This window comes from Lissotriton helveticus, chromosome 7, assembly GCF_964261635.1.
Source record: "Lissotriton helveticus chromosome 7, aLisHel1.1, whole genome shotgun sequence".
Lineage (NCBI taxonomy): Eukaryota > Metazoa > Chordata > Amphibia > Caudata > Salamandridae > Lissotriton > Lissotriton helveticus.
The window spans coordinates 825,373,784-825,401,051 of record NC_136068.1 but is presented as its reverse complement, the minus strand read 5'-3'; the positions used below and the strand labels follow the sequence as shown (position 1 = coordinate 825,401,051).

General features: G+C 44.9%; 1 protein-coding gene across 2 annotated transcripts in view; it reads left to right on the top strand.

Moving 5' to 3' along the window:
- The window catches only part of LOC144769250 (5-phosphohydroxy-L-lysine phospho-lyase-like), a 479,590-nt gene that overhangs the window by 255,969 nt on the left and 196,353 nt on the right, over positions 1-27,268 (top strand). For both annotated transcript variants that reach the window (XM_078653309.1, XM_078653310.1), the window contains exons 7-8: positions 17,115-17,197; positions 25,901-26,126. In XM_078653309.1, coding sequence (XP_078509435.1) covers positions 17,115-17,197; positions 25,901-26,126 — 309 coding nt within the window. The remainder of the gene's footprint in view (positions 1-17,114; positions 17,198-25,900; positions 26,127-27,268) is intronic.

The window sequence follows — 27,268 nt, the reverse complement described above, 5'->3', positions numbered from 1 at the left end:
CGGGCGCCCTAAGCATGGATTCCTGAGCTTAATTAAGAAATAAGAGCGAGTGCAGCTCGTAAAAATAAACCATCAAAAATGCACTAAATTAACAACGAACAGCTAATACCTTATAGAGCAGGCATACAACGGATTCCCACCCAAGCCAATGAAGTTAAAGGGACCGGTAAGGAGGAGCCGATCTAGGGAGTGAGCGGGATATGAGATTTTGAAGAGCTGCCACCTTCTCTGTTGATTGAAAAGAAAAAAAAATCTGTCTGGATGATAACCCAAGCCCCCACAGTCTAGCCCCTTCCATGCTCATGACGAGCTCAGCTGGTCATGCAGTACAGTGCTCCTGTGCTCATGACGAGCTGAGCTCGTCATGAGCAGCGATGCGGCTAGGAGTAGTTTAGGCCAGATGTGTCGAGGTTAGCATGGGGTGGATACTAAGGGCACGATTACGAGTTTGACTGTGCACGTTTTTTTGTCTTTGGTGGGCAGTTCTTTTGGCGTTCCCACGGCGGTACCTATGAAATATGCACCGCAATGGAAACGTCAAAGTAAGTTCCAGTACAGTATGAACTGTGAAGTCCATGCTCTGCTGAAACTGGGGGTGCATGCACACAGTAGGGCACATGTTGTGCCCCCTTGGGTGTATCCACAGGGAGTGAGGCACAAGAGGGCCCTGATTGGCCCCCTTTCTTTCCTCACCGCCAGTGTTTTCATGGTGGAAAGACCTCCATGAAATCAACAGCAGTGAGGAAAGTCGTAATATGCCTACCAGGACCGCTGCGTTCCATCTAAGTATTTTGATGCCTCTTGACCACTGCGCCTCTGCCAGGGAATGGTGGTCCCAGGGTGCCATGACGCCAAGGTCGTAATGTGGCAGACGGCAGACCACCCCACCACGAGTCTGGCGGTCTGAGAACCGCCAGATTCGTAATTCGTCCCTTGAAGTTCAGGTAACAATCATTAAGACCCATCTCCCCGTGGAACATAAACAAAACATTTCACAAACAGCGTACAATAGGGGGGGAAGCAGGGGAAGAAAGGGTATGCATGTACAATCACACCACCAGGATATCGTCATCTGTTTAGGGAGTCACCATTGGCATTCCATCAGTGCTCGGGAGATAATATCAGATGTAAAAGAGAGTGTTTGTCACCCGGAAATCTGGAGCTCTGTAGTGTAGTACAGGATCGCAAAAGTCAGCCACCATCTCTAGTACCTTACGGCATTCTTGGATGACTTCCTGTAGGTTTGGAGAACCGTGTGCCCATAGGTCGTCAAGTTTGGACATTGTGCACGGTTCCTGCATGTCTGACTTGCTAACTGGTTTTTCTGCTCGTACCTGGAAACTTGCCAGAGTCAGCTATTCCATGTTTTTCCATCCAGGACCAAGTGTCCGCAGGGTCGGTGAAGAATGAGATTTTGCCATCTGCTTGGATACGTAGATGTGCCGGAAAAAGAAGTGCGTAATGGATGTGGTGTTCCCGCAGTTTACGCTAAACCTCAAGGAAAGTGTGATGTTTCCGTTGAACTGTTAGTGTATAGTCTGGAAATACCATTACCCAGACATTGTCCACCAGCAAATTGTCCTTCTTATGTGCCTCGTTCAAGATAACATTCTTGTCTCTGTAGTGCATTAGTCGTGCCACCAACGGGCGGAGTGGAGCACCAGGAGGGAGTTGTCATGTAGAGACCCTATTGGCACTTTCCACAGAGAAAAAAGGTGTCAGTAGTTCCACAGGGTTGGAACTGCATATCGAAGTGTCTATGTACACACCTGTATCACTGCCTTCAGCGCCTTTGCGAAGGCCCACCACTCGATGTTTTGTCGAATTCCCACATTGCCATCGTTAGCGATTTCCACCAGGATGTGTACTTTCTGCTGTAAAGTGTTGATGTGGGATTGCAAGTCTGAGGTATGTGGTTGGAGAGTTGCTACTGCTTGTTCCGCAGACCGCACCCTGTCTGTAAGTTTCTGATGGTCATCGCGCAGCAGGGTGAGGTCTGTAACTACAGCATCAATATTCGACTCCATGGAGGCTTGGGATCTTTCAATTGAAAGTACTACATCCAATTAATCAGTGACCGTCTTTGGGTCAGACAGGCGACCTGTAAGTTCAGTAATTCGCTAAGCACTGGATGGTGGTGTGTACAACACCTCACAGCACGAGCACCCCAGTCTGAAGCACCAGTAGCACAGTACAGTTGAGGATTCAATGCATAAGGAATGTCACATGGCTAGAGAGGCGGAACAGGTCAATTTAATCCAGGACGATGCCAGGTACAGTAGGTTGTGTGATATAGAAGAACAACATAGATTATCTAAGGAGAGGCAGGGGAAACACTGGGGTCATTATTTTATAGTGTGGCAACAGGCAGTGTGTGGCAAGTTCTGGGGGTCCAAGTACCAGAAGTTAGGATTAATGCGCTGGGACACCTCGTCGCTGAGGCAGCCATGCGCATTATAAATCCTGTAATAAATAAATAATAAATAAATAAACACGTGTGGTATAGGATGGCTTTTGTTGATACAGCCCCTCACAGGGGGTCCTCCAGGGGTGTGAGCTCTGGGGCAGAAGCCCGTAGGGGACAGCGGCTACCAGCATGCGGGCGTAGCATTGCCTGTGCATGGTCCCACTGCGGCAATACATCTGGCCTGTGGGGTAAGGGAGGTAATCAAAAAATAGGGAATGGACACTAGTATCTAATGAACCGTTAGTTCAAAATTGACAACCCTCATAGGCAGCCTGATTCTTTCGATGCGGTATATCTTTTTTCCGCCCCGTCAGGTGTCATGGCATATTCATAGGGAAGTCAAAAGCGTGTGGTATGCCTGCCTCACCCGAGGCTACCTCTGGTCCAGGTAGAAGTGTCCAGAAATAATAGGGAGGGTGAATTATTATAAAAGCAGTGTATCTCCAAAAGTTATTTAATGAAAAAGGGGATGACACTGTCGATTAAAAATGTCGATATATATATGTAATCGAGTAACTAGATTACCATATACCTATGTATATATGGGTGCGTCAACATGTTTCAGCTCTCTGGGCCCAGCCGGGTCTATAGAGCTTTCGTCAGGACAAAGAACAAACAAAAACATAAATGAGGTACTCACACAGGTAGTGTAGGTTCCTTTCGCTATTTTTTTAGCGTTTCTTATTTTGTCACCTGAAATATAGGAGCACAAACACATACAATCCAAAACATTGTGGTATTGTGGTTATGGTGATTAGGCATAATGCTTTTTAAGAGCACACATACTAGGATTACTAGTGAATTTTTATGCACCTATTATTTAGTTACATAAACTTTTTTTGCAAGGGAAAGGTGAAGGAGAACAGATATTTACATTATATACAGAGAGCATGCTATTAATGCGTGTTAGCAATACTGCGCATCTAGTTGGAGTGGCGTGCAGAAACATTAACGCGTTCTATTGTGTGATATTAAAGACGCGCAATCAATGGTGAAAAGCGGTACCTTAATAGGTTCTTTTGAGGACTTCAGTAAGGGTATGAGAGTCGCTAAGCGTGGACTTTTCTAAGGGAATATAGTCAAAAGTTAGAGGATTCTCAGTTTTCAGGTCTTACCCGTATATCCGCATCAGAAACATTAACGCGTTCTATTGTGTGATATTAAAGACGCGCAATCAATGGTGAAAAGTGGTACCTTAATAGGTTCTTTTGAGGACTTCAGCAAGGGTATGAGAGTCGCTAAGCGTGGTCTTTTCTAAGGGAATATAGTCAAAAGTTAGAGGATTCTCAGTTTTAAGTCTTACCCGTATATCAGCATCTTAGGCAGTGATTCTCACCCACGTGGACCGCGTTCTGGGCCCTGTGCTGACTCTGCCCCTGGTTACAGGCGGGGCTCCATTTCTGGCCTTTTGTCAGCAGGATCATGAACACAAAAGTAGGACTCCGATGTATTCTCTCAAGATGGACGCCACCTCTTGGTGTAAAACTAAGGATACTGATTATTGAGCATTGAGTATTCATATTTCAGAGTTATTGTAAGGTTGAAACGATAAAGAATAATTCGTTTTTTTGAACATAAAGACACTTTGTATCTGTATGTAGATTGGGTTGTTATCCACATGTGGATTGTGTTGTTAGATTCGTTCAACCAGATGTATTATGTACTGTGCTGGACATGATAGTGATATTAATTAAACTGGCTCCATGGAATATTGTCGTTCATTCCGGAAAGGTGGGTGCCCAGACGGTCTACCCACCTTTGCTCCTTTTCAAAGAGGACTTGTTCCGCATTGTTGTTTTTGTCTTGCAAAATCTCGAGAACTGTCCAACTCAGGTCATCACAGGTATGTCCGGCCTCCACAAAATGTGTACAGAGTTTTGTGTTATTTTTCTTCATTCTTACATTGCTCCTATGTTCCCCAATTCGGAGCTTCACTTTCCTACCCGTCATGCCTATGTATTGGCGTTTACAGGGACATGTGACCATATAGATGAGATGAGACGAATTACAGTTCATGTGATGTTTCTGGGTCCATTTAAGAGTGTCTGTGAGTTGTAGAGTTTTAGTTGGTTTTGTAAACTTACATACACCGCAAGTGCCACATGGGTAATGTCCAACGACAGGTTGCATCCTGGCATCTCTTATGACTGTAGGTGTTTGTTTTATTCTAGGTCTCGTGTGGACCAGGACGTCTTTTATGTTTTTTGTTCTCTTGTTTGCAAAACGTGGTTTTGGCCAGTCAAATTGTCCGGAATTGATTATCTGCCAGTTTTTCCTGATCAGTTGCTGCACCTCGTAAGTGGCGGGACAAAAAGTGGTAACACAGGTCACCAAGTCTTTTACTGGTTCCTTCACATTTGTTTGTAAGAGGCATTCACGTGGCTGATGCTTTGCCCTTTTCATGCATTTTTTGATCACTGATGGTGTGTAGTCCCTTTGTTTCAATTTTCGGCTCAGTTCCATTGCTTGTATTTGGTAATCACTGTCCTTGCTGCAGTTCCTTTTATGGCGTAGATATTGACTAAAGGGGAGATTATCCCGCAGGGGCCGTGGGTGGTAGCTGTAGTACGAAAGCAGACTGTTTTTTGCTGTGGGTTTCGTAAAAGTTTTTGTTTCCAGTTTCCCATTCTCATGAAAGATTGTTAAATCCAGGAACGCTATGCTTTGGTTACTAGCGGTAAAAGTAAAATTAAGCCACCGGTCTCTAGCATTTAGCCATTCGATGAATTTGATCAGGTCTTCTTTGATGTCCCAAATTAGAAGGACATCATCGATGTATCGTTTCCAGTATAAAATACTGGAAACGAAAGGGTTGGTTGTGTTGAGTACCCAATTTTCTTCCAGTTGACTTACATAGAGTCCTGCCACCGAAGGAGCGCAGGCACTCCCCATGGAGGTTCCATGGCTTTGTAAGAAGAGTTGTCCATTGTACTCGAAATAATTTTCTTTTAGAACTAGGCGGCAACACTCCATGATGAAATGACGTGGGGTTTTGTGTGGCCAATCTTGACTAAACAGGAGGTCTTCCAACATTTGTAAGGTATCCTCCTGAGGCAAGCTTGTATATAATGCCTCGACATCTAGGCCCACCAGCAGCATTGTATTTGGATTGTATTCAAAATCCACAATTTGTGTTAGTAGATCTCTGGTATCTTTGAGATAAGTGGGAGTTCTTTGGACCAACTGTTTCAGGTACTCATCTACGAATTTCGAGAGAGGCTCTAACAAAGACCCGATCCCCGAAACAATGGGGCGTCCTGGTGGGGGGGACCTGTTCTTGTGGGTTTTTGGTAATGAGTAAAAGAACGGCGTTTTTGGACTCTTTGGTGTTAAGAAATCTGCCTCTTTTTTCGAAATCCATCCACTCACCTCTGCCTCATGTACCATGATGGCGATGATGTTAGTCAATCTGTCGGTAGGGTCTTCCTCAATCTTCTTGTAGAAGTTCTCATCAGAAAGAAGTGATAGGCATTGCTGGTTATATCCTTCTTTTGACAGAATCACTATCCCTCCTCCCTTATCTGCTGGTTTTATGACGATTTCGTCATTATCCTTCAGGTCCATTAATGCAAGTCGTTCCTTTTTGTTCAGATTTTGGTATGTCTTTTTCTTCGGTCCTAGTTTATCAATCCCTTTCATGATTGCCTGCTCAAAAGTTTGCATTTCAATCGGCACTGTGGTCGATGGAGGGCAGAACTTAGATTTTCTCCTCAGGTTTGTATCACCTTCGTTGTGTTGACAGTTGGATTCAGCGAAGAAAGCCAAAAGTAGTTTGGTCTGCCCTGTTCCCATGATGCACTGGGCCAGGGACAGACTAATTTGCATATAGCCAGGTTCTGAACTGGGATGGTGCAGTGAGCTAAAAAACGGTGATGGATCAAGCCCTGATCTGTTGACTGGGTAGGAGTGTTCTGATTAACTCAGATACTCTGTCCATCACCACCCCCTTTTTGAAATTATTTTGGCCACCATGAGTGTGGAAGGGTATGCTCAGACATGAGTCCCTTGCTCATTGCACCATCAGGATTCAAGCAAGCCGGGCCGAAGACGGCTGTAATGCCAGAAACTGGTCCCCGGAAGCTTGTTTCCTTTCCAGTGAAGAATTGGCTCGGTAGTTTGGTCTGCCCTGTTCCCATGATGCACTGGGCCAGGGACAGACTAATTTGCATATAGCCAGGTTCTGAACTGGGATGGTGCAGTGAGCTAAAAAACGGTGATGGATCAAGCCCTGATCTGTTGACTGGGTAGGAGTGTTCTGATTAACTCAGATACTCTGTCCATCACCACCCCCTTTTTGAAAATATTTTGGCCACCATGAGTGTGGAAGGGTATGCTCAGACATGAGTCCCTTGCTCATTGCACCATCAGGATTCAAGCAAGCCGGGCCGAAGACGGCTGTAATGCCAGAAACCGGTCCCCGGAAGCTTGTTTCCTTTCCAGTGAAGAATTGGCTTGGTAGTTTGGTCTGCCCTGTTCCCATGATGCACTGGGCCAGGGACAGACTAATTTGCATATAGCCAGGTTCTGAACTGGGATGGTGCAGTGAGCTAAAAAACGGTGATGTATCAAGCCCTGATCTGTTGACTGGGTAGGAGTGTTCTGATTAACTCAGATACTCTGTCCATCACCACCCCCTTTTTGAAATTATTTTGGCCACCATGAGTGTGGAAGGGTATGCTCAGACATGAGTCCCTTGCTCATTGCACCATCAGGATTCAAGCAAGCCGGGCCGAAGACGGCTGTAATGCCAGAAACCGGTCCCCGGAAGCTTGTTTCCTTTCCAGTGAAGAATTGGCTTGGTAGTTTGGTCTGCCTTGTTCCCATGATGCACTGGGCCAGGGACAGACTAATTTGCATATAGCCAGGTTCTGAACTGGGATGGTGCAGTGAGCTAAAAAACGGTGATGGATCAAGCCCTGATCTGTTGACTGGGTAGGAGTGTTCTGATTAACTCAGATACTCTGTCCATCACCACCCCCTTTTTAGGTCTCGCTGGTAAACTGCATCCGAAGGATGCGTGTCCAGCTGGAGACGTATAGTTGCCTGTCTCGGGGGAAGGAAGGACAAGAGGGTGCCACGCGCTTCTCTTGTCCTGGATTTCACTGCGTGCACACGCACCCACATTCACGCATGCGCACATCACAGCCACACGCATACACAGCCACACGCATACACAGGCAAACCCCCCCGCCCCGCCCCCGCACCTACACACACACTAGCGCACCTACACACACACACAGAGACCCCCCACACACACACCAGCGCACCTACACACACACACACACAAGCGCACTCCCCTCCCCCTTAGAACTAAGCCCCACTTACCGCCATTCGGGACTTCGGTAGCCGGGGCTCTCCCTCGGGCATGGGAGCCCCGCTCTCAGGTACTCCGTGGGCGCGTGCGCGGGACTTAAGAAGACGGAAGTCCCGCCCAAAGGAAGTGGCTCCACGTCTCCTCCGTGTTTGCCTGTCTTCCTGCCTCGGCGGCCGCCAATGCTGGCGCGGCCCGAGACCCCGCCCACCCCTAGAGCAGAAGGCAGCCTTAGGTCTGGCATCCATCAATGATTTACTATAACAACAAAGCGCCCGCCGCTCGCTGACACCTCTGCCGACAACACCCATTGTGCACTGCTGCAAATCACTCCCACCGCTGCAAAAATGTCTCCCCAATGTACAGAACCACAAAACATGTACGTTGTATTCCGTTGCAAATCATGCGTCACTGTGGACTGCTGCAAAACGTCATACTGCTATATTTACTTTCCGGCTTTATGCAAAACGCACTGCTGCAAAAATGTTACCCTGTACAACGCTGCTTAAATAAACAGTTAAATATGTTGTTGCGAATTTGGAACGCTTAGTTACCGCTTATCGCTTGTGGGTTTACCCCTAGAAATATGCACAGTTAACTCACAGCACAACATACAATCACGCGAATTGTGCTGCAAAATATGCACCTTTATGTAGTGTACTGATGCGCGATATATATAATTTAACTATGCGCTGTTATAAAAATATATACAACTGCACAACAATGCAGCATTTCTGTCTGTTCCAAAATGACAACAAAATATAAGTGTAAAACAAGAAATGTGTGCTATCACACAACGACGCCTACAAACACAAGCTGCTGTAAATACATGGACACAACTGGCACAAAGTAACCAACAATGTATAGGGTGCATAAAACCACACAACCTTGTATTTCTGCACAACATGCAAACGTGTACAATTCTGCAAAGCAAATACATTTACACATGACGTTTTCTATGTTAGTGCATAATGCTGCTTTGACTCCACTCCAATTGCATCTGGGTTCCCCCCTCCCGCTATCCTCATTTCTCCTCGGCCTCAGGTTGAAGGGGCGGGGTGGGTTCCGAGGAATGTGGAAGATGGTGGAGTGTTGCAGTAACAGGCACTGGTGCGCGCTGCACCCAGGCTGGACCCCGGGTGACTGGGGGTGAAGAGCTGTCTGTGGGGGAGGAGGAAGAAGCGCTATACAGAGAGCAAAGCCTTCACGTTATGCAGAGGGCCATGGGGGTCGGGTGATATGAAGGACACACTGGGAGGCTCATGCAGTCTTGTGGGTGTGGGACGTTTTCATGCGTTCTTATATATCGCGGATTTTACCCGAGGGTGTCAGAGGCTTCACAATAGGAATAGTAATGATACACGAGGAGAAAATTACAAGTGAACAAATTACAAAAGAAAACGTTAAGTTACAAGAGGTAAAAGTGACAATTGTGAGCAAAAAAATAAAAAATACACAAGGTAGCAAAAGGTGCAATATTTTATATGTTCCTTTTTATACAAACAAAACTTAACTACTGCAAAAATAAAAAGACATTGCCATTTACAATACTAAAAGCTCAAACTTACCTAATGCGAGACCTATTGCATTGCAAATGCTTGTTGAAATTATTTTGGCCACCATGAGTGTGGAAGGGTATGCTCAGACATGAGTCCCTTGCTCATTGCACCATCAGGATTCAAGCAAGCCGGGCCGAAGACGGCTGTAATGCCAGAAACCGGTCCCCGGAAGCTTGTTTCCTTTCCAGTGAAGAATTGGCTTGGTAGTTTGGTCTGCCCTGTTCCCATGATGCACTGGGCCAGGGACAGACTAATTTGCATATAGCCAGGTTCTGAACTGGGATGGTGCAGTGAGCTAAAAAACGGTGATGGATCAAGCCCTGATCTGTTGACTGGGTAGGAGTGTTCTGATTAACTCAGATACTCTGTCCATCACCACCCCCTTTTTGAATTCACCCATGGGTACTGCACAAGGCCTGTGAGAGGCCCGCCGGAACGTGCCGAGGCCCTGCACTCAGTGTGGACGCCGCCGGTCACGGTGCTCTTCGGGGTCCGGTGGCCGCTATTTTTAATCAGGGCTGCTTCCCGGCATTGTATCCAGTGTGGGTGGCGAGTTAGAGGGCCAGATGGCCATCCGCCATTGTGTAGGGTTCTGGATGACCTCCTAGGTGCTGATAGCTCGCACTGGTGTCTGTCTTCAACGTCTTCTGGATGCCTTTGGCACATTCATGGATCATCTGTGTTAGAAAGGCGAACCCGGGGGAGGCAGAAGGTGTCTGACTGACCACCCCTAGGTCTACCCCTCCTTCAGAGAAGGGACCGAGCGATGTCGACGGGCCTCCGACGTGAGGGCCCTCTCCTAGAATCGTACAGCAGAGTAACCACACCCCTACAAATGTACACCACACATAGATAGAGTTTTCAATCTTTATCTGGCAATAAGTATCGTTTCAATATATACAGCAGATCCCGAGATCTGGAAAGTCTCGTGACAAAGGGGCAAGGTAGCGGGACAGTCTTATAGATGGTCGGTTGCAAGGAGACTCTACGCACAGCTCTCAATCCTCGAGCTGGGGAGTTCCGGAAGGTTGGGCCGCGGCAGCGCCAGCAGGCTCCAAGATGGTTCAGCGAGTGTGGACCGCGGCAGCGCCAGCAGGCTCCAAGGTGGTTCAGCGAGTGTGGACCGCGGCAGCGCCAGCAGGTTCCAAGATGGTTCAGCGAGTGTGGACCGCGGCAGCACCAGCAGGTTCCGAAATGGTTCAGCGAGTGTGGACCGCGGCAGCGCCAGCAGGTTCCAAGATGGTTCAGCGAATGTGGACCGCGGCAGCGCCAGCAGGCTCCACGATGGTTACAGCGAAGATGGACCGCGGCAGCGCCAGCAGGCTCCAAGGTGGTTACAGCGAGGATGGACCGCGGCAGCGCCAGCAGGTTCCAAGTAGAACAGCAAGGTGAGTTCGTCTCAGGGTCAGCCGCAACAGCGTCAGCAGGGCTTCTCGACTCCGGGATACAACTGCCGTCCTACTCCGGGGCTGGCCCAGATATAGTTCTGGAGTCCTTTGATGTCCGGACCCTCTCGCCTGGGGGTCAGAGGGGCCGGGATGATGGTGTCCAGACACCCAGCAGGGGGTGGAGCCAGCGCTCAGGGAGGCCGGAGGCCGATCGAAACCAGGCATCCGGGGACGGTTGGTGAGCCATCGAAACTCCACTCTCCTTGTCTCTGGTTGAGTGGCCACTCTACCACCCGAAGGCTCTTGGTGCCTCGATGGCGGGCTCGCTGGGGCCGTGGCCGCGGCTGGGCCGGGACCACGTGTCTGTGACGTGATGGGCCCAAGATGGCGTCGGGCCTGGAATGAGGGTCCGGGGTGGGCACCGGACCGGTAATGCTGGGGCGGCCCGAGTGTGCCGTGTCAGTGGTTGTGGGCCGCCGGGTGGCGGATCTGGTGGTTTGTAGGTCGTGCAGAGGTGTGCCCGAGGCCGACCCGGGCTGGATGGAGGGCCGATGTCGTCCGGGGCCCGCCATGCGGGAGGGGTAGGACCACGCCACGAGGCCGGGTCCAACAATCTGGATTTTAAAATAATCACGAACAAATCACACACAATGGTTGTGGGGCGCCAAAGAAACAAGGGGATATCTAAAACCTTTGAATGCAAAGGTGAGGTTGTCACCAGAGTCCCGACTTTTCCCTATTTGGGGGTCCTTTTTGACGAAAGGTGCTCCTGGGGACCCCAGGTTAGAGCCAAGAGGCTGGCGGTGACTAGATCATCAGCAGCCCTCATGGGATTTGCAAATAGGTTGGGCGCTAGGCCGATGGAAGCACTTTTAAAGATTTATAATAGTAAATCTGTTGCATTGGCTTTATATGGTTCTACCCTCTGGGGTTATGTAAAACCTTAACCGATACAGAAGGCGTAAAACAGATTTTTACGTTTCCTTTTGTCTGTCCCACAGTCCACACCGACTTTCTATAGGGAGGTGGGCCTGGATTTCGTCACCGATAGACTGAACATGGCACCCTTGATCTTTTGGCTAAAGACGTGGCTCAATGAGAAACTATCTCTTAATCTTAAGATCATGACTGATGTCATGTCTTTGGACCACTCCAAAAGGGTGCCATGGTTGGCCTATCTGATGAAGTCTTTTTCAGACCTGGGACGCCCGGAACTCTTTACATCCCCTTTGGACATCAAAAAACAGGATGTAGATATAATCAAGAAGCAGTTCATGAGCAGGGCAAGAGTGGGGCGTGAGGAAAGGGAACTGCAGAAACCGGCAGTGAGGAAACACTATCTGCTTGTAAACTCCACTGCACTAGCACCTTACCTTAGTTTTGTTACAAAGCCATTTCATAGGTTTCTCCTGACCAAGTTTAGGTTTAATTCGTTACATTTTTATTTGGCCAACTTCAAAACTTGGGGGAAAACAGAATTAGCCCCCCATGTTGCTGTGATAACTTTTCTGTTCAAGATACCATGCATTTTGTTATGTTTTGTGTTTTTTTTTTTTGGAGCCTAGGAAAAAATATCAGGTGCCTGTTTTAAAGGAGGCTGGCTTCACGAAGGTGAGACCAGCCCTGCTCTAGCTTCAATCACTGAACAACATTCGTATTACATTTTGCATGGCAAATTTCTTAGTGGCGGCAGCTAGAACTAAAAAAGGCAACATAGAAATGGGCCCCTCTAAATGAGTTTTATTATTTTTAAACCTTGTATAAAATGAATTGATTTGCTCCTTTTATATATAGCCTGGAAAAGAACTTTATTGTACGCACTGATTTGTTTGATATTGTAAATAGTTTTTATCTGTATATTAATGGTTTTATCTCTTTGTATGATTTTTAATTAAATCGAATTAAGATCCTTGACTGACCTAGGCCACGCCTCCCTGAGGCTGAATACTTCATATTAGGTTATATGTTCAATTGAGATCAAATTAAAGGTTTGAGGGCATCCAGCAAGAATATGAATTGTCTGAGGGGGGGACGGTTTTGGTACACACAGGTGAAAGTGAGCCCTCCATTCTACAGTAGGATGGAGTGGGGTCTACTCGAGGCTTAACTCCCTTGGAAAAATGGGTTGCGTGACACAGCAATATTAAACATGAGGTCATTGGCTTGCATCAAGGTATACAGAAACTCAAAGGGGGAAATAAAGTGTCCTATAGGAAAGCAGAGGAGAGGGTGCTCGGCCTCCACTTAAACAAAGACCAGTGAGATGAGATACTCATTAGAAAGTTAGATACTTTATAGATTGCTCCTGTCCCCTGAAGGATTACATGTGTTTATCCTGCACAAGCCAGACAAATGCAGGAGAGGTTGTGACAAATTTGCAAGTATTTCTCATTTATTGTGGTATTGTGCTAGGGTACTGGGGTTTTTGAGAGAATAATTTGAAAACAAATATATCTAAAGAGATGAAAGGAAGCTAGATAGATAAGTGCCTTGAAATAGTCCCACTTGGATGCCCCTCATACGGGATATATCTTCCGCAAATGAGGAAAGGCAAACTTATCGTCAACCTACTCCTTGAAGCTAAGCGGAGATCCTGGCAGAGTAGCAAAAGTCTGGGTTTTCCCTCTCCTGATCTGGATGGGAATCCCAGGCTTCACCCACAGTGGGTGAGGAGCTGGTCTTTACTAAGTATGGAGAAGTTTGCAAGTTGTATACATAAGAAAGAGAAGGCATTTTCGAAAATGTGTGGCCTGCTGTTATAGTGTCTGGTGAAGGACTATGGAACACTCCAATGTCCAAGAAGATTGAGGGTGCTGCTGATAGTAGATGCACTTTGAGGTCTTTTGCGATTGTTTTGAGTCTTTGCATGTGTGAAGAGAATTCTAATGATGAATACGTTGTAATCTATACAAAGGCTTGTAATTGGGGGTGAATGGTGCGGGGTATGGGGGGAGGTGGGCCTGATGAGATAGAAATTCGATTTGGGCAGTAGTTCCAAAATTTCTTGTTGTGTACTAGTGCATCCTGGACTTCAGATAAAAGGACCAATTAACTGTAAAGCAGTGTTGTTTACATTTATAAAAAATGTATTGAAAATTAAAGGTAATGAGTATGGCAGTCAATGGCCCGCAGTGTTGCCAGTAAGGTTAATAACCTCTGTGGCTCCATGTCCTAGACCATAGGCATTCCTTTGCCTGTTCTGGTGTTTCTACATGCTTACTCTCGGCATGGAAATTCAGAAATCAGTAGAATACCTTCAAGTGATATCCAAAATTGACAAAATATGATAATTTGTAGACTGTCCAAAACTTTAAGAAATCTGTGTATAAACAGAATCATTTGTACCTAGTTTTAGCCTTGTGCCATAGTTTTCAGGTATACCTTTTTCATATCCTGCATGGGCTCCTCACAGTAAGTTCTGAGGCTTGTTGTAGACTGTTCTAGTACCCACTATCAACAGCAAGAATGGAAGGGCTTCAGTTGACATAGTAGAATAGAAACATTTGCCCACCCTTTTGAGTTCTTATATTAACAGTCCACTGGTGCCATAACAATAATACTCACAGCCAACAGTATTTATAGCTATTGGTTTGGCAACTTGCTAGCGCTGAAAAGGTTATAAAGGAAACATTTTCACTTCCTCCCATGTTTATTGGTGGTGGTGTTCACATTATCGTCATATGAAGGGTTGCCGTTTATTTGGTGTGGAGATACTGGGGAGCCGAAATCTCCCATTCTGGCATGCCAGGCTTCCATTTGGGGGAATGCATTGGCTGGTCACCTCGTGGTGCTTGAATGGGCAAGTAGGACTATCCAGGCATGCATTTACCAGGTGCATATCTTCACCTGGTAAAAGTGGGCCCTGTGTTTCAGGACCGGAAACACTGTACCACTCGTTATTGTCCGGCGCACCACCCTCGTTTTGGGATATCACTTTGGGGAACTTTTAGTATCTGGAGAAAGGGTTGAGTTCTTGATTTACACCAGTTAGGAAAACTGCACACCACTCCGAGATCATGGGGGTATTAAGCGGAATACAGGCAACAAGGTTGTACACTCTCTTATGTCATAAAGCTGTGTGAGAAAGAAACTATTCACACCTCTGCTACCCATAAGATAGCCCAAGCAATGACTCCGACTTCTTCTGCAACCACTGTCTTTCTTTTCACCATCTTCGATTCAAATGTATATTTTTAAGCTAATCTATTGAAAAACATTTGTGCATACTTGACAGTGCCCTAATCATTCACTCTATTACAGTCCAAACATTTGCTCCTCAGTCCGCCGATCTGTTCCCTACCCCATTCCTAAGACAAGCACTGGTTACTCTACCCATGTAAATAAGCAATTCAATATCACAGATGACATACACAACCTTCTGTTCAGTGTTAAACTTACCATTCAAAGCTGCGTTGGTGGAAAATGTAGATACTCCAGCAACTCATTATGCCCAACCCGTTCCTTGACGCATGCCAATCACTTGTTCGCCCTGTGAATCCCTTCAAAGCAATAGGGTGTCATTTGTAACAAATGAGCAATGCTACCTACAGCGGCAGGAATGCATTTATTCGTCTAGGTGTGTTATTGGTACTTCATTTGTATTTGCGTTTTACTACAAAATCTTACTCAACCTCTAGAAGCGTAAAATATGACTTGACTAGCTGCGCTCAAGGGCTGAAAAAAAGCATTATGTGCTGTGGGGAAACAACGGCTTTGCCAGGCTGATTTGCAGTTTGGCTCCGCACTCCAACACACTCCAAACAAGGCCCTAAATATTTTCAATCAGATCTTTATTGTGCATGGGTTTGTTTACCAAATCATTCTTTACTGGTATATCCTGATTACAATGTAGCATATAAACAGAACTCAGTAATAGAACAAATAACTTTACAGGTAGAAATACAAATCTTGCAAAGTATATCATTGTTTTGAATTTGAACACATGCAATTCAAGAAACCTTCACTCTTAGGAGAATATTTTTTACAATAGGACATTTCCTTTTACCCAATGTCTTATATCAGCTATAACAGCTACATTTATGACTTCTAGACATCTTCTTCTACAAACAAAACAGTAGCAGAATAGAAAAAACTCGCAACAAAACCGACCAATGAGCAGAGTAGAAAATTAATTGGCTAGATCCAAGAGTTTTAACCAGGAAAGCAAAGAAAATCAAGTGTAGAGTTCTAAGTAGCTTCAGATATTAAATAAATTCCCTGGTTTGATGGATGTTCATCCTTTGCCTTTTCCAGTGAATCCAGTTCAGTTAAATAATCCAGACAGTGCAATATTATGTTTGTTTTGGAGGATAATGTCTTTAGGTTAACATTAATTATTGACTCTGCTATCAAAATCTAAGCAAATTTGGTCTTACTTCACCAAGACCCTCTTCTCCACCCCTTGGATGAAGCTACACGTGATTTTTTCTAAAAATCGCGGTTTGAATTTAAAAAAAATAATAATAATAATGTTCCCTCAGAATAAGTTATGTTTATTACAACTCACGTTGTAGTAACAACAGCTGTAATATATATTTTGTCCTACTTGTGTGTGTGTTTACTTCAGGGGTGATTATTCAGGACCTCATGCTTTTTTTGTTCAGTATTGATCACTGAAGATAAGAAACGGAGAAATATTTGAAAAAATATGGGAAATCTGCATAAATGTTTTCATATTTCTGTTTGTGCACAAATAACATTGAATATAGGTCTCATAGTTTCTTAATTTAATGCCTACAATAGTGACTGAAAGTACATCTTCCTGCACTCTTTGTATTAGTCAGGATTCATCGTTATTTTGAAAGTAAGCTAATTGAATGATAAGTCCTTTCTCCTAATAACCCTCCCCTCTCGTCAATCTGTGTGTGTAAAGAACTGGGCTGGCCGTGTTCTGACGCACCTTGTCTCGGCTCCTCTAAGCTTGATTGTGCCACTGAGAGCACCTGCTTGCTTGCCCCATTCCATTTTACTGAATGAATTGGGCTGTGTGGCTTCCTTACAACAAGTCTGTATGGGGATGCCCTCTGCTCACCCAAACCTTCAACCCGGCTGAGATGTCATTAAATATATGAATACCTCTGTGGCAACAATAACTCTAGCCTATATAAAGGGGTGCTGCAGCCATTCTTCTTAGTCCCAGTTATTCCTCCTCCCTTTCTGATGCTTTGAACTCTTTCTCTTGGCATGTGAAATATAGTAGATAAAGAAAATGTGTGAGAAATTCAATATCCAAAATCTACTGTAAAAAATCCAAATTGATAGTTTTCCCCAAAAAGTTTTAAAAATTAGTCTTTGGCTAATTGAGATTATACTTTGGTGCACTATTTTCAATGCGCATATTTGTTTGTGTTATTGTTCATTTTACAAATATAGCCGTCTTTTCTTTACAGATAGCTGCATTCATTATGGAATCCTTGCCCAGTGTTGGAGGTCAAATAATTCCACCAGAGGGTTATTGCCAAAAGGTAGCAGAGTATGTATTAATGCTACTCCTTACAAGACTAACACGTTCTCTTGATTTTTGTTTGTGGATTATATAGTCACTGTTCTGTAACCTTTCCAGTTTGGTCTGTTGCTTGGAAATGTTTGTGAATATAGAATTATATCCTACATTTCTAAACAAATGTTTATTATCATTTAGAGCTTCTGCAGGTGCCCATTGTTGTTAAACCCTTGGGATTGTCTGTGTGGTGCATGTTCTCCAGCCCTGGTGCTTTCATAGGTTCAAATGTAGGAATCATCCCCATTGTGCAAGTGGGAATCTCCCTACAAATACTAAAGCCTCATAGAAATAACTTTCCCCTATGACCAAGTGTGAAAGCAGCTCAAGTTTAGTAGCCTTTCATCTCATTTGAAATGACCCAGTCTTAAGCCAGTGAGTTCATTCCTTCCTTTGTTGTCTACATAGTCTAGTCTTGCACCAGTGAGCATGTCCTCTCAGCCTAATAGATGCACAGCTTCAGTGTGTGGCACAGAGTTGAAAGGGCAATATATCTTTGAAAGCCTACTTTCTCTTCGGCATCAATTATTTCATCCAGCCTCAACTTCCTTCCAGTGTGGGACTTTCCATTGACTGGATTCTCTTCTTCAATTTGTAAAATTATTTTTGTACTCAGATAAACAAGTGTAAATAATCTACCAATTTTTGAATTTGATCAGATGTCTTATCGGTTCTAAGCCCAACATAGCTCCCTAGATGTTGTGTAGACTGGATTTCTCCAACTGAAGTGCTTGGTTTTAGGAGAGGAGGGCTCTGATTGTATATTATTTATTCTCATCAGTTGTTTTAACTGTTGATTCCTCGACTTTAGAATATCACCTGACTTGATCCAGGATATTTTTCAGCATTGCCACTGTGCGCCAGTAGGTGATGTTGCGTCTGTTTCGATACCACTCAACCCCGAAGTGACAGCTGGAACTGCATACAAATTATTTTCCAGTGTACAAGAGAACATGTCCCCTCCAAAAATTATAGGGTTTAAGTTTTGTAGGCGCTGTCGCAAGCAGACGTCTATGACAGATTCCTACATGGTATGTCTCTGGTGTTTCGGTTTGGGTCATCATTCTTAGTTGTGTTAGGAGTATGCCAATATGCACCTGAAGGCGATTTGGGATTGTGAATTAGTGCGTCATCGAACAACACTCAAAGGAGGTTGTGCAAGTTCTGTTCCTGTTCGAAGTTGAGATCACAGAAGTGTTTCCGACAGTTCTTCATTATGGTCCAAGACCTCGTTAAGTCAAAGTCCAATAAGAAGACTAAACTGGCCTCATCCCAACTTCACCACTTTCTCTCCGAGAAGTTGCAAGGCCCTCAAGAGTGCTCCTTGCTCTTGTTTCCAGTCACCCACTGTGGAGCCGATTCCTAAGCTGATCCCAATGCAGCTTAATTTCTGGGCTGTCGACAACATTGCAACAGATTGATGCGTTCAGAAAAACCATGTTTCAAATATTTGATACTCTGCCAGCTCCTCCAGCAGGCCTTCAGGCCCCACGGATCTACTTATGCCTCTATTTGGTTTACCGCTCCATCTATACCTCCTGAACCCGCTTTGGGTTCAGTTCTGACTCTGGAGCTGACTCCATATCTGGCGTCACGATCCTCACCTGTTCTGCCCATTGTCGGCACTGGCACCAACAACACTGCTGATGTTGGAGGAGGATGCCGATTTCTGTTGTCTTGACCTCAACTGAGGTTTCATCATGGTACAATCTTGAAGTGGCCAGCATCACTTGCACAAAACCGCACCTTTGTCTAGGAGCTGCCCTCCATTGCTCCAAAAATATTTCAGACCAGTTTCGACCAAAGCCAGCTAGCCTTTGGTGACCGTTGGGTGATGAGGGTGAATTTCCCCCCACAATGTGATGACAATTTCTATTTGGACCTACAAGAGGCCAGTGGAATGGTCACCTTCCCTGACACAGGGCTAGATTCTCCTTCTGGTGCCTTAACAGAGGAGATATTCTCATGTTCATGTAGTCATCAGATGAGCAGTTGAAATCCTGGACTTACTATTGCCGTATGTTGAAGTAAAAAACAATGTACTCACTGAAGTTCTGCAGTCTGGGCAGACCTCATCTGAGCTCTTGGTGTCATCCAACGAAGCCTTGACTACACCCTTATGGACATCTAGGCTAAACCTTGTTTCTGCCCTCCTGTGAATAGGCAGTTAGTACAACGCTGCAGATCTGCTCCGGGTGACCCTGCTTTCTTGATGCAAAACGCTACTGTGGAGACCCTTATGGTTGAAGTTTCACTAACCGTATCAACCCAAAGTCCTTTCCTGCAATTCCCCCAGATAGGGAGTTGAAGAGAATTGAGGCATTCAGGAAAAAAGCGCTCTTTTCAGGTCACCCTTTGGTCAGTCAACTCTAGCTGTTTGCTGGGTATGTACATCCACGTTTTATGGGACTTGGTTGTAGTGATCTTGCTAGCAGTCTCTTATGAATTCTGCTCCAACTTGGTGCAGACGATTCAGGATGGCTAGGACGCTGCCAGATATGTTATAAGGTCAGGTCTTAACATGATCAACTGTTTCGGCTGAACAGTTGTGACTAGCGTGGTGCTTTGAAGACACAGGTGGATGCGATCCAGTGGCTTCTCGGATGCCGACAAGGCATTTTTAATAGAGATGCCTTTTGATGTGCCTTGTCAATTTGGTGAGAAGGTGAACTCCGTCCCAGAAGGTTTTAAAGTAAGTAGAGCCACAGCATGCTCCTTCGTTCTCTTCACACCTGCACGGCAGTTAAAGAATGAGCCAGCGGCATTACAAGCTGAAATGCCTTTGAAAAATAAGCAAAATGCACAATGACAGTAGAAGGCTAAAAATTCCCAAACAAAAGCCAGGACTGAGTTGATTTGGGCGGGAGGGGGAGTGGACTTGCATTCAATTTCTGACAACAACCTCATTGAAACACTCAACATGGTACAGCATGTCACCCTGCCAACTCACTCCAAAGGCCAAATCTCAGCCTAGACTTTTTTTTTTTTACATCCCCATTATCCATAGCAGGCCTCTCATAGCCCTTTTCTGGACTGACCAGATCACCATCACCCTGCTCAGTGTTAAAACGAGGAAAGCCACATAGTCAGGTCATGTAGAAAAAGGATGTAAGTTTATTCTTCAATTTATATCTTCAGTTCCAGCTTACAGGAAGGTGGACCTCACACGCTGGCTGAGCAGCAAGGCAGAGCCCATTAATGAGAAGGATGTATTATACCAGACAGTAGATTACAACACATCTCCCACTGTCAGAGATAATAGAAAATCCTATGGACACAAGATGAAAAAAACACACAAGCAACACGTCCAACAAGTTTATCAATACCACCCCAAAACAGAATGTTAATCAGGACCCCGAAATCCCTCTGCTCATCCCTCAGGGTAAAATAGCAAAACGTTCATACAACATGCCCTTAACCAACTAGGAAGGACACTAAAATAAAGGTGCAATACACATGCCCCTAGGAATCTTCACAATGGGAATCTTTCGACGCTTGCACAATGGGTGTCTCTCAACCCACCTCGCCTCACACACAGTGCATCTTCACAATGGATATCTTGCAACCCTTACACAATGGGTGTCTCTCACCCTACATCGCATCACAACTAGGCAATTCACAAAAGATATCTCTCAACCCTTACACATCCCCACCCCAGGGAATCCTTGCAAATGGATATCTTTTCAACCCTACACATCGCAACACACCCAGGCCTCAAGAATGCGAGTCTTGAAACCCACATTGCCACACACAAAGGGCATGTTCGCAATGGGTATCTTGCAACCCTTACACAGGACCAACATATCACTCAACAGACAAGGTCACATTTCAGGACTAGAGATACCCAAACAGGGTCTCACCTCTGGACCATGAATCCCCTTAACTATGGTCTCACATAAGGACCAACCTAACCCCCCCGCCCGCTACTGCATTCAAACAAGACCAGGGGTTCTCAATTCCAAGAAACGTTTGGGCGCACATAACATGCCCCAGGAAAATTTGGCGTACCACACAAGCTCCGACACAACAGCTCAGCATAAGTATTTTAAAAGCATAAACAACGTTGCATAGCACATGTAACAAATCCAGAGTAGCATTACACATTACAAAATAATTACAGCATCTCAAAATACACTCAGCCGTCATTTTAACATAGCACACAACAGCATACAATATCCACATAGGCAGCAACTCCTAATGGCAATCTAATGTTTTGAACACCAGTGAGCAGTTTCTCACCCAAAATTCCCCTAAAATCCCTGGAAACTGGAGAGATAAACTGGTATCGCAGTACACTGTGTGGTAAATCTATTTTTCCCTCAGTAACACGTAGAGTCTTGCACTTCCCACAAAGTGCTTGGTAATCAGCTTCCGACTATCCCTTAGAGTGCACACAAGCCTCAAACTTTGCAGACCTAGAATGTCTCAAATATACATGAGCTCCCTGGTACCCCCACACAGCAATAGAATACATCCGCTCCGTATTCTACTCTTGGCGCTACTTGGTTTCCTTCAACATGCTGTCTCACAGCCAAGGGCCCGCTGTGTTCCCCGTAGATCAGTGTTCTAGCCTTCAGCCACACGTCACAAGACAGATGGCTGTGGTGTTTCACCTGTGCATACTCCAACTCACGCTCACTTGCTTATGCTCCAACATGCACGTCTTCACCCGATAAGGATAATGACAACTCTCACCGCCTGTGACTTCGCATGACGCCGAGTAGTCCACGCCAGCAGATTCAAATGCCGCATTTGATCTCGGGGACACACTCCGCATAGCATGGCAGCCTCGCGGCCATTGATATAGCGCAGCAAAGGTATAAGGACACACGCAGCCCACCCCAAAGAGGCATGTTAAAGTTCAGTTGGTAGATTGACAAGTAGGACCCACTTTGCGCAGCTTACCAATCTTGTGCTTCCAACACCAGCATTACACCATCTGCTGGCCATTCACTTGCATCGCTTGTAGCATTACCATACTTCACTTGCTGCATTCGGTGTAAAGTAGGGCTGTCAGTTTCATCTTCGACGCGATCCTGATTGCACCATAGTGACATCGCAAAACGGAGCATACAGTTGGTAAACAAAACAGTCCAAAGCACTGTCCTTCAAAACAAATGCTTAAGGTTCCTTTAAAGTTGGCACTTCCAGTTCCACTCAAGTTCAGTGCAGCAAGTTTACTTAAATGTAGTAGGTTTCTCTGAGATAAAAGCTGTGGTACACGTAGTTTGATGCAGCCGCAATTTCAATCAGAAGCATACCTGTACAAATGTCCTGGACTGCAGGCTATCTGATGAAAATGGGCACCGGTGAGGCTACCAGGTGCATCAATCTCTTTTCCTTGGTAATCTTAGTTTCATGTGCAGTTCCTCTAGTTACTTCTTAGTATGTTTTAATCTCTCCTGTTCCTGCAATAGCCTTCCCTTCACGCTTGGATCTTTTTCCGCTCGTCGCCAGTGTTAAAACGAAGGAAGCCACGTAGTCAGGTCAAGTAGAAAAAGGATGTACAATTATTCTTCAAGTTATATCTTCAGCAACAGGAAGATGGCAGCTTCCAATGTAATTCCCCAGCAGGAGCAGCCTCCTTGCTGCTCAGCCCATTCATTCCAACTGATTCTTATCCAAGCACAAACACTCTCAGCATTCTAATGACCCCACACGCTGGCTGAGCAGCAAGGCAGAGAACATCAATGGGAGGATACATTATGCCAGTTAGTCGATTACAACACTCAACAAACTTTCAAAGACATTTTTATCAACAACCTGAAGCTCACACTTATCCCTCCACCTTCTTCCTCCACAACAATAGTCATCACCCTTTTAAATAACGCCAGGGTATTTCTGGAAACCCATATGGACACCTACGCTCCAAGTAAAAATCAGAAGTCCAAGTAAAACCTTTCAGTACCCTAAAACTCCAGCAACCTCTGCAACCTCAAATGGTCAATCCACAGGCTGAAGGGGAGAAAAACAGAACCCAAGTGACATCATGCTTCATCGAAGCCCTCCTTTCAGATGCTTTCTCACTCCTACTCACCATGTCCAATGTTTTCCTCACTCAAGATATTGTCATAGAAGCTCTCATGACAAACCTGATCCTCACACTCTTGAAGAAACTTATACCTTGGGATTCTTAATAACTGTTAACTGCATCAATATTTGCCAAAATGCCAACACCACTCAACTTGCCTTGAAAGTCAGTTCTGCTGCAGATGCTCAATGTTTCGAACACTGGCTGTGACTCATCCAGACCTGGATGTTCACACTTATGTAGCTCAACCTGTCTAATTAGAAGTCCTGCTATTCACAAAGAAAACCAAACAACAGCTGGCTAAAATTGGCTCATTGACATGAACCTGAATTCATTTGTACACTGCCAAGTCGTCCCATATTAGGTGTGAGAAGCTCATCCAGGTTATAATGGAATAAAACAATGCAGCAAGTTCCAGAACACAAATAATAAGAGCAGTGCAAAGCACTCCTATTCTCTACTTGTTAAGTAGTGAAAATTGCAGACTCCATTAAGCGCTTCCAAGCTGTCTAATGTTGATGAAATAGCTTGCTCAGCTCATGCTGTTAATTTGCAATACCTTTGTACTCCTGAATGAGAAATCCCAAATTGCAAGTACTGGATTTCAAAGTTAAAGCCACGAATAAATGAGCTACTCTGGCCTGACTTTGAACAGCTTGAGCTCCCTGCTTTTAGTCTCTGGTGCTTCCTTCCCTAGGGTGGTGTTATGTCTGTGCCTCAGTCTCATCGTGACTTCATAATGTTGCTTGACTGTCATACACTTGGGCCTGGCCCAATCTAGCAAACACACATGCCTCATACTTCATATTTACATACATACTGCACGTGAGATAAGTTGCTTGGGAATAGATACATATTTTTGATCTACTACCTTTTCTTTGTAGTCTTCGAAATTAGATATTGCAGAAGTGTTGAACACCATGCTGGTCCAAGACGGGGTTATATCTTTTTCTTCATTTTAGGAAAATCACAGAACCATTCTTCTGATACAAATTAACTGACTTAAAAGAAAGAAATGTGCAATTTAGATCTATAAGAGTTCAGAAGGGGTGGATTCATACTCCCCCATTATAGCTCTTGCATGGTTATGGTAATTCTGTTCACTCACGTCTAAGGAAGTGTCCCATGATGTGCCAAACCTGCAGTATATGTGTTGCTTTGGTGTGATAAAAGTTATCCGCACCATCGGTCTTCCCTTTGGAATAAGGTACTTTAGATACAGAGCTGGAACCCCTAGAGGACAACAAAAGATGAAACTTAGGAAAAGGAGATATACAAGTTTGGCTTGAGCACAGACGCAACGCTAGTTGCTAAATCATGGTAGTCAGTTCATGCTAAGACCATGTACAGGTGTATCCCCCCTCACTGTAGTCAAGGTGGGAAGCTTGATTCCGGTCCAAGGAAGACATGGCTTGGCAGTTCGGGCTGGACTGTTCCCATGAGGCACAGGGTCAGACTCATTTGCATATGGCCATGTCTGAACTGGGGTGGCGGAGTGAGCTAAAGAACAGTGATGGATTAAACCCAGATCAGTTGATCGGGGGTGAGTGTTTGTATTGTCAACGCTCTGTCCATCACCACCTTTGGTTTTTCTTTGTTCGCCCTAAGTTGGCAGGGTATGCTCAGACGTGAGTCCCTTGCTCACTTTGCCGCTGGATTCAAGCAAGCCCGGCTGAAGACGGCTGTAATGCCAGAAACCGGTCCTGGGAAGCTTGATTCCGGTCCAGGGAAGACATGGCTTGGCAGTTCGGGCTGGACTGTTCCCATGAGGCACAGGGTCACACTGATTTGCATATGGCCATGTCTGAACTGGGGTGGCGGAGTGAGCTAAAGAACGGTGATGGATTAAACCCAGATCAGTTGACTGGGGGTGAGTGTTTGTATTGTCAACGCTCCGTCCATCACCACCTTTGGTTTGTCAAGGTGTATCAACCTAGTTTGTAAGATAAACATTTGATATAAAATATGTATTCATTTTCAGTTGAAGAAAAAAGACTGTCTCTTGGACATTGACACATATTTTGGCTTTAAATAATCGTGTTAATCGTATAAACCTTTTTCTACTATGTCAAATAGAATTGGGAGATCAAAATCATCCATGCCGTACTCCACGCAAGTTCCAAACAGACTGAAACAGGTTTTGTTTGAACACAGGTCTTTCATACTCAACACTGTTGATGTTGACATTGTTTTACAGGGGACACATGAGAGATTCGGAGTGTTTGGCTGCCTAGAATGCGGTTTGATCCCTACAGGACCAGATGTTGTCAGAATTGTTTTCTTAAATTTCTTACGACAGTTAAAAAGAAGATAGATTGCAATAAGCAGCTGCTGCCAGTGTTTGACTGGTTTTTACAGTGTAGGTCTTTGCCCTTTGTGTTGGCAGAGTAAAGCACTGGTGTTGTAAAAATCTGATGGACATTTTGTGTCTGAGGGCCAATGACAAAGGGCTGACTAGCTCCAGGCTTTAGAGACAAGCCTATACTGTGCAACTGTGCAGCAAACGATTGAATGTCTCAGTGATGGGTTACAGTCGACCAAACATTGGGGTGTCTTAATAAGTATAGTTTTTAAGTTGTACGTAGCAGTGCATTACCAAGTAAATGTAAAATATAATTGGAAAATGTATTGTTTTTGTATTTTAGGCATATTCGGACAGCGGGGGGAGTCTTTATTGCTGATGAAGTTCAAGTTGGATTTGGAAGAGTGGGCAGGCGCTTTTGGTCCTTTCAACTTCAGGGAGACGATTTTGTACCAGACATTGTCACTGTGGGCAAACCTATTGGGAATGGCCACCCTATGGCTTGTGTTGTAACAACAAAGGAAATCGCAGAGGCTTTTACATCAACAGGAGTGGAATATTTTAACACAGTGAGTAAAGACGCACAGCTTCTTGCTTTAAAAAGGGATGCAATAAGCAAGCCAGAGCACTAGTCGGTTATCCGTGGTGTCACAAATGCTGAAAGCGTGACGCATTAACTACAGCCTAACAGGGAAACATACAAGCCATTATAGTACAAATCTATTTCTCATCATACGACAAATGGAAGACAGTGTAAAGAAAGCACACATTTGAAGTGTAAGTAAGCCAGACAATCCAAATTGTATCCTAATAAAAGAGCATTCATGTAGGGTATGATATGATATACTTGGCATGGCTCCTAGAAGCATTATATACCTATGCATTTCCATCTTATGCTGCATGGAGTGTGGTCAGGCATGTAACTGTGTTTGACCCTGTAGACAGACAACCAATAAACTGCGATTATTTATTCTGTAGTAAGTAAACTCTTTTAGTAGCAGCCACATTAACAATGGCACCGCACGTATGTCACACTCAAGAATATCCAACATCTGCAAGTGTAGTAAAACACTGTGACCTTGATAGTAATGAGCGAATTAGGAAGATCTTGTGTAACTCCAGCCCTCCACAGACCTGCAGAGTAAGTTTGAATGAGATGTGTGTGAGGTTTTCATCCCCATATTCAGTCCAAGCAAAGATGACTATTGCAGGCAACAAAAACGTTTTTGTTCCCCTGGTTGTTCCCCTGGAATTACCTCATGCTGCAAATAGGTACAGCAGCTGTATTGGAACTCTGTGGTACTGCTTCCTTGACTGAATCAGGACAGGTGCTCAGAAAAAAGTGCATTTGAAGCTAAAACTGCTGCCGCTTGAGCTAAACTTGGGGACTTTGGCAATTTTTTAACATTATTTGTTATTATTTATTATATTTGTCTCAAGCATGCCGCATTATTTGAGTTGCTTTTAGGGCCTTGAGGGTGGATTACAGTACACAAGGGATGAGAGGCTACCAGATCATTTTATTTGCAAGCCCCATAGTCTGAGGGGTAATCTGCCTCATTCTGTGTGAAGGAGAAATGGAAGATCTATTCAAAATGGAAATCACAGTGGAGAACGATTGGCAGGGCAATCAGAATTGGTGGCTTTTCACATTTGAATAAGATGTCTGCAGTCTGCATATTAGGGTGCAGTGAGAGACTGTGTTGAATGC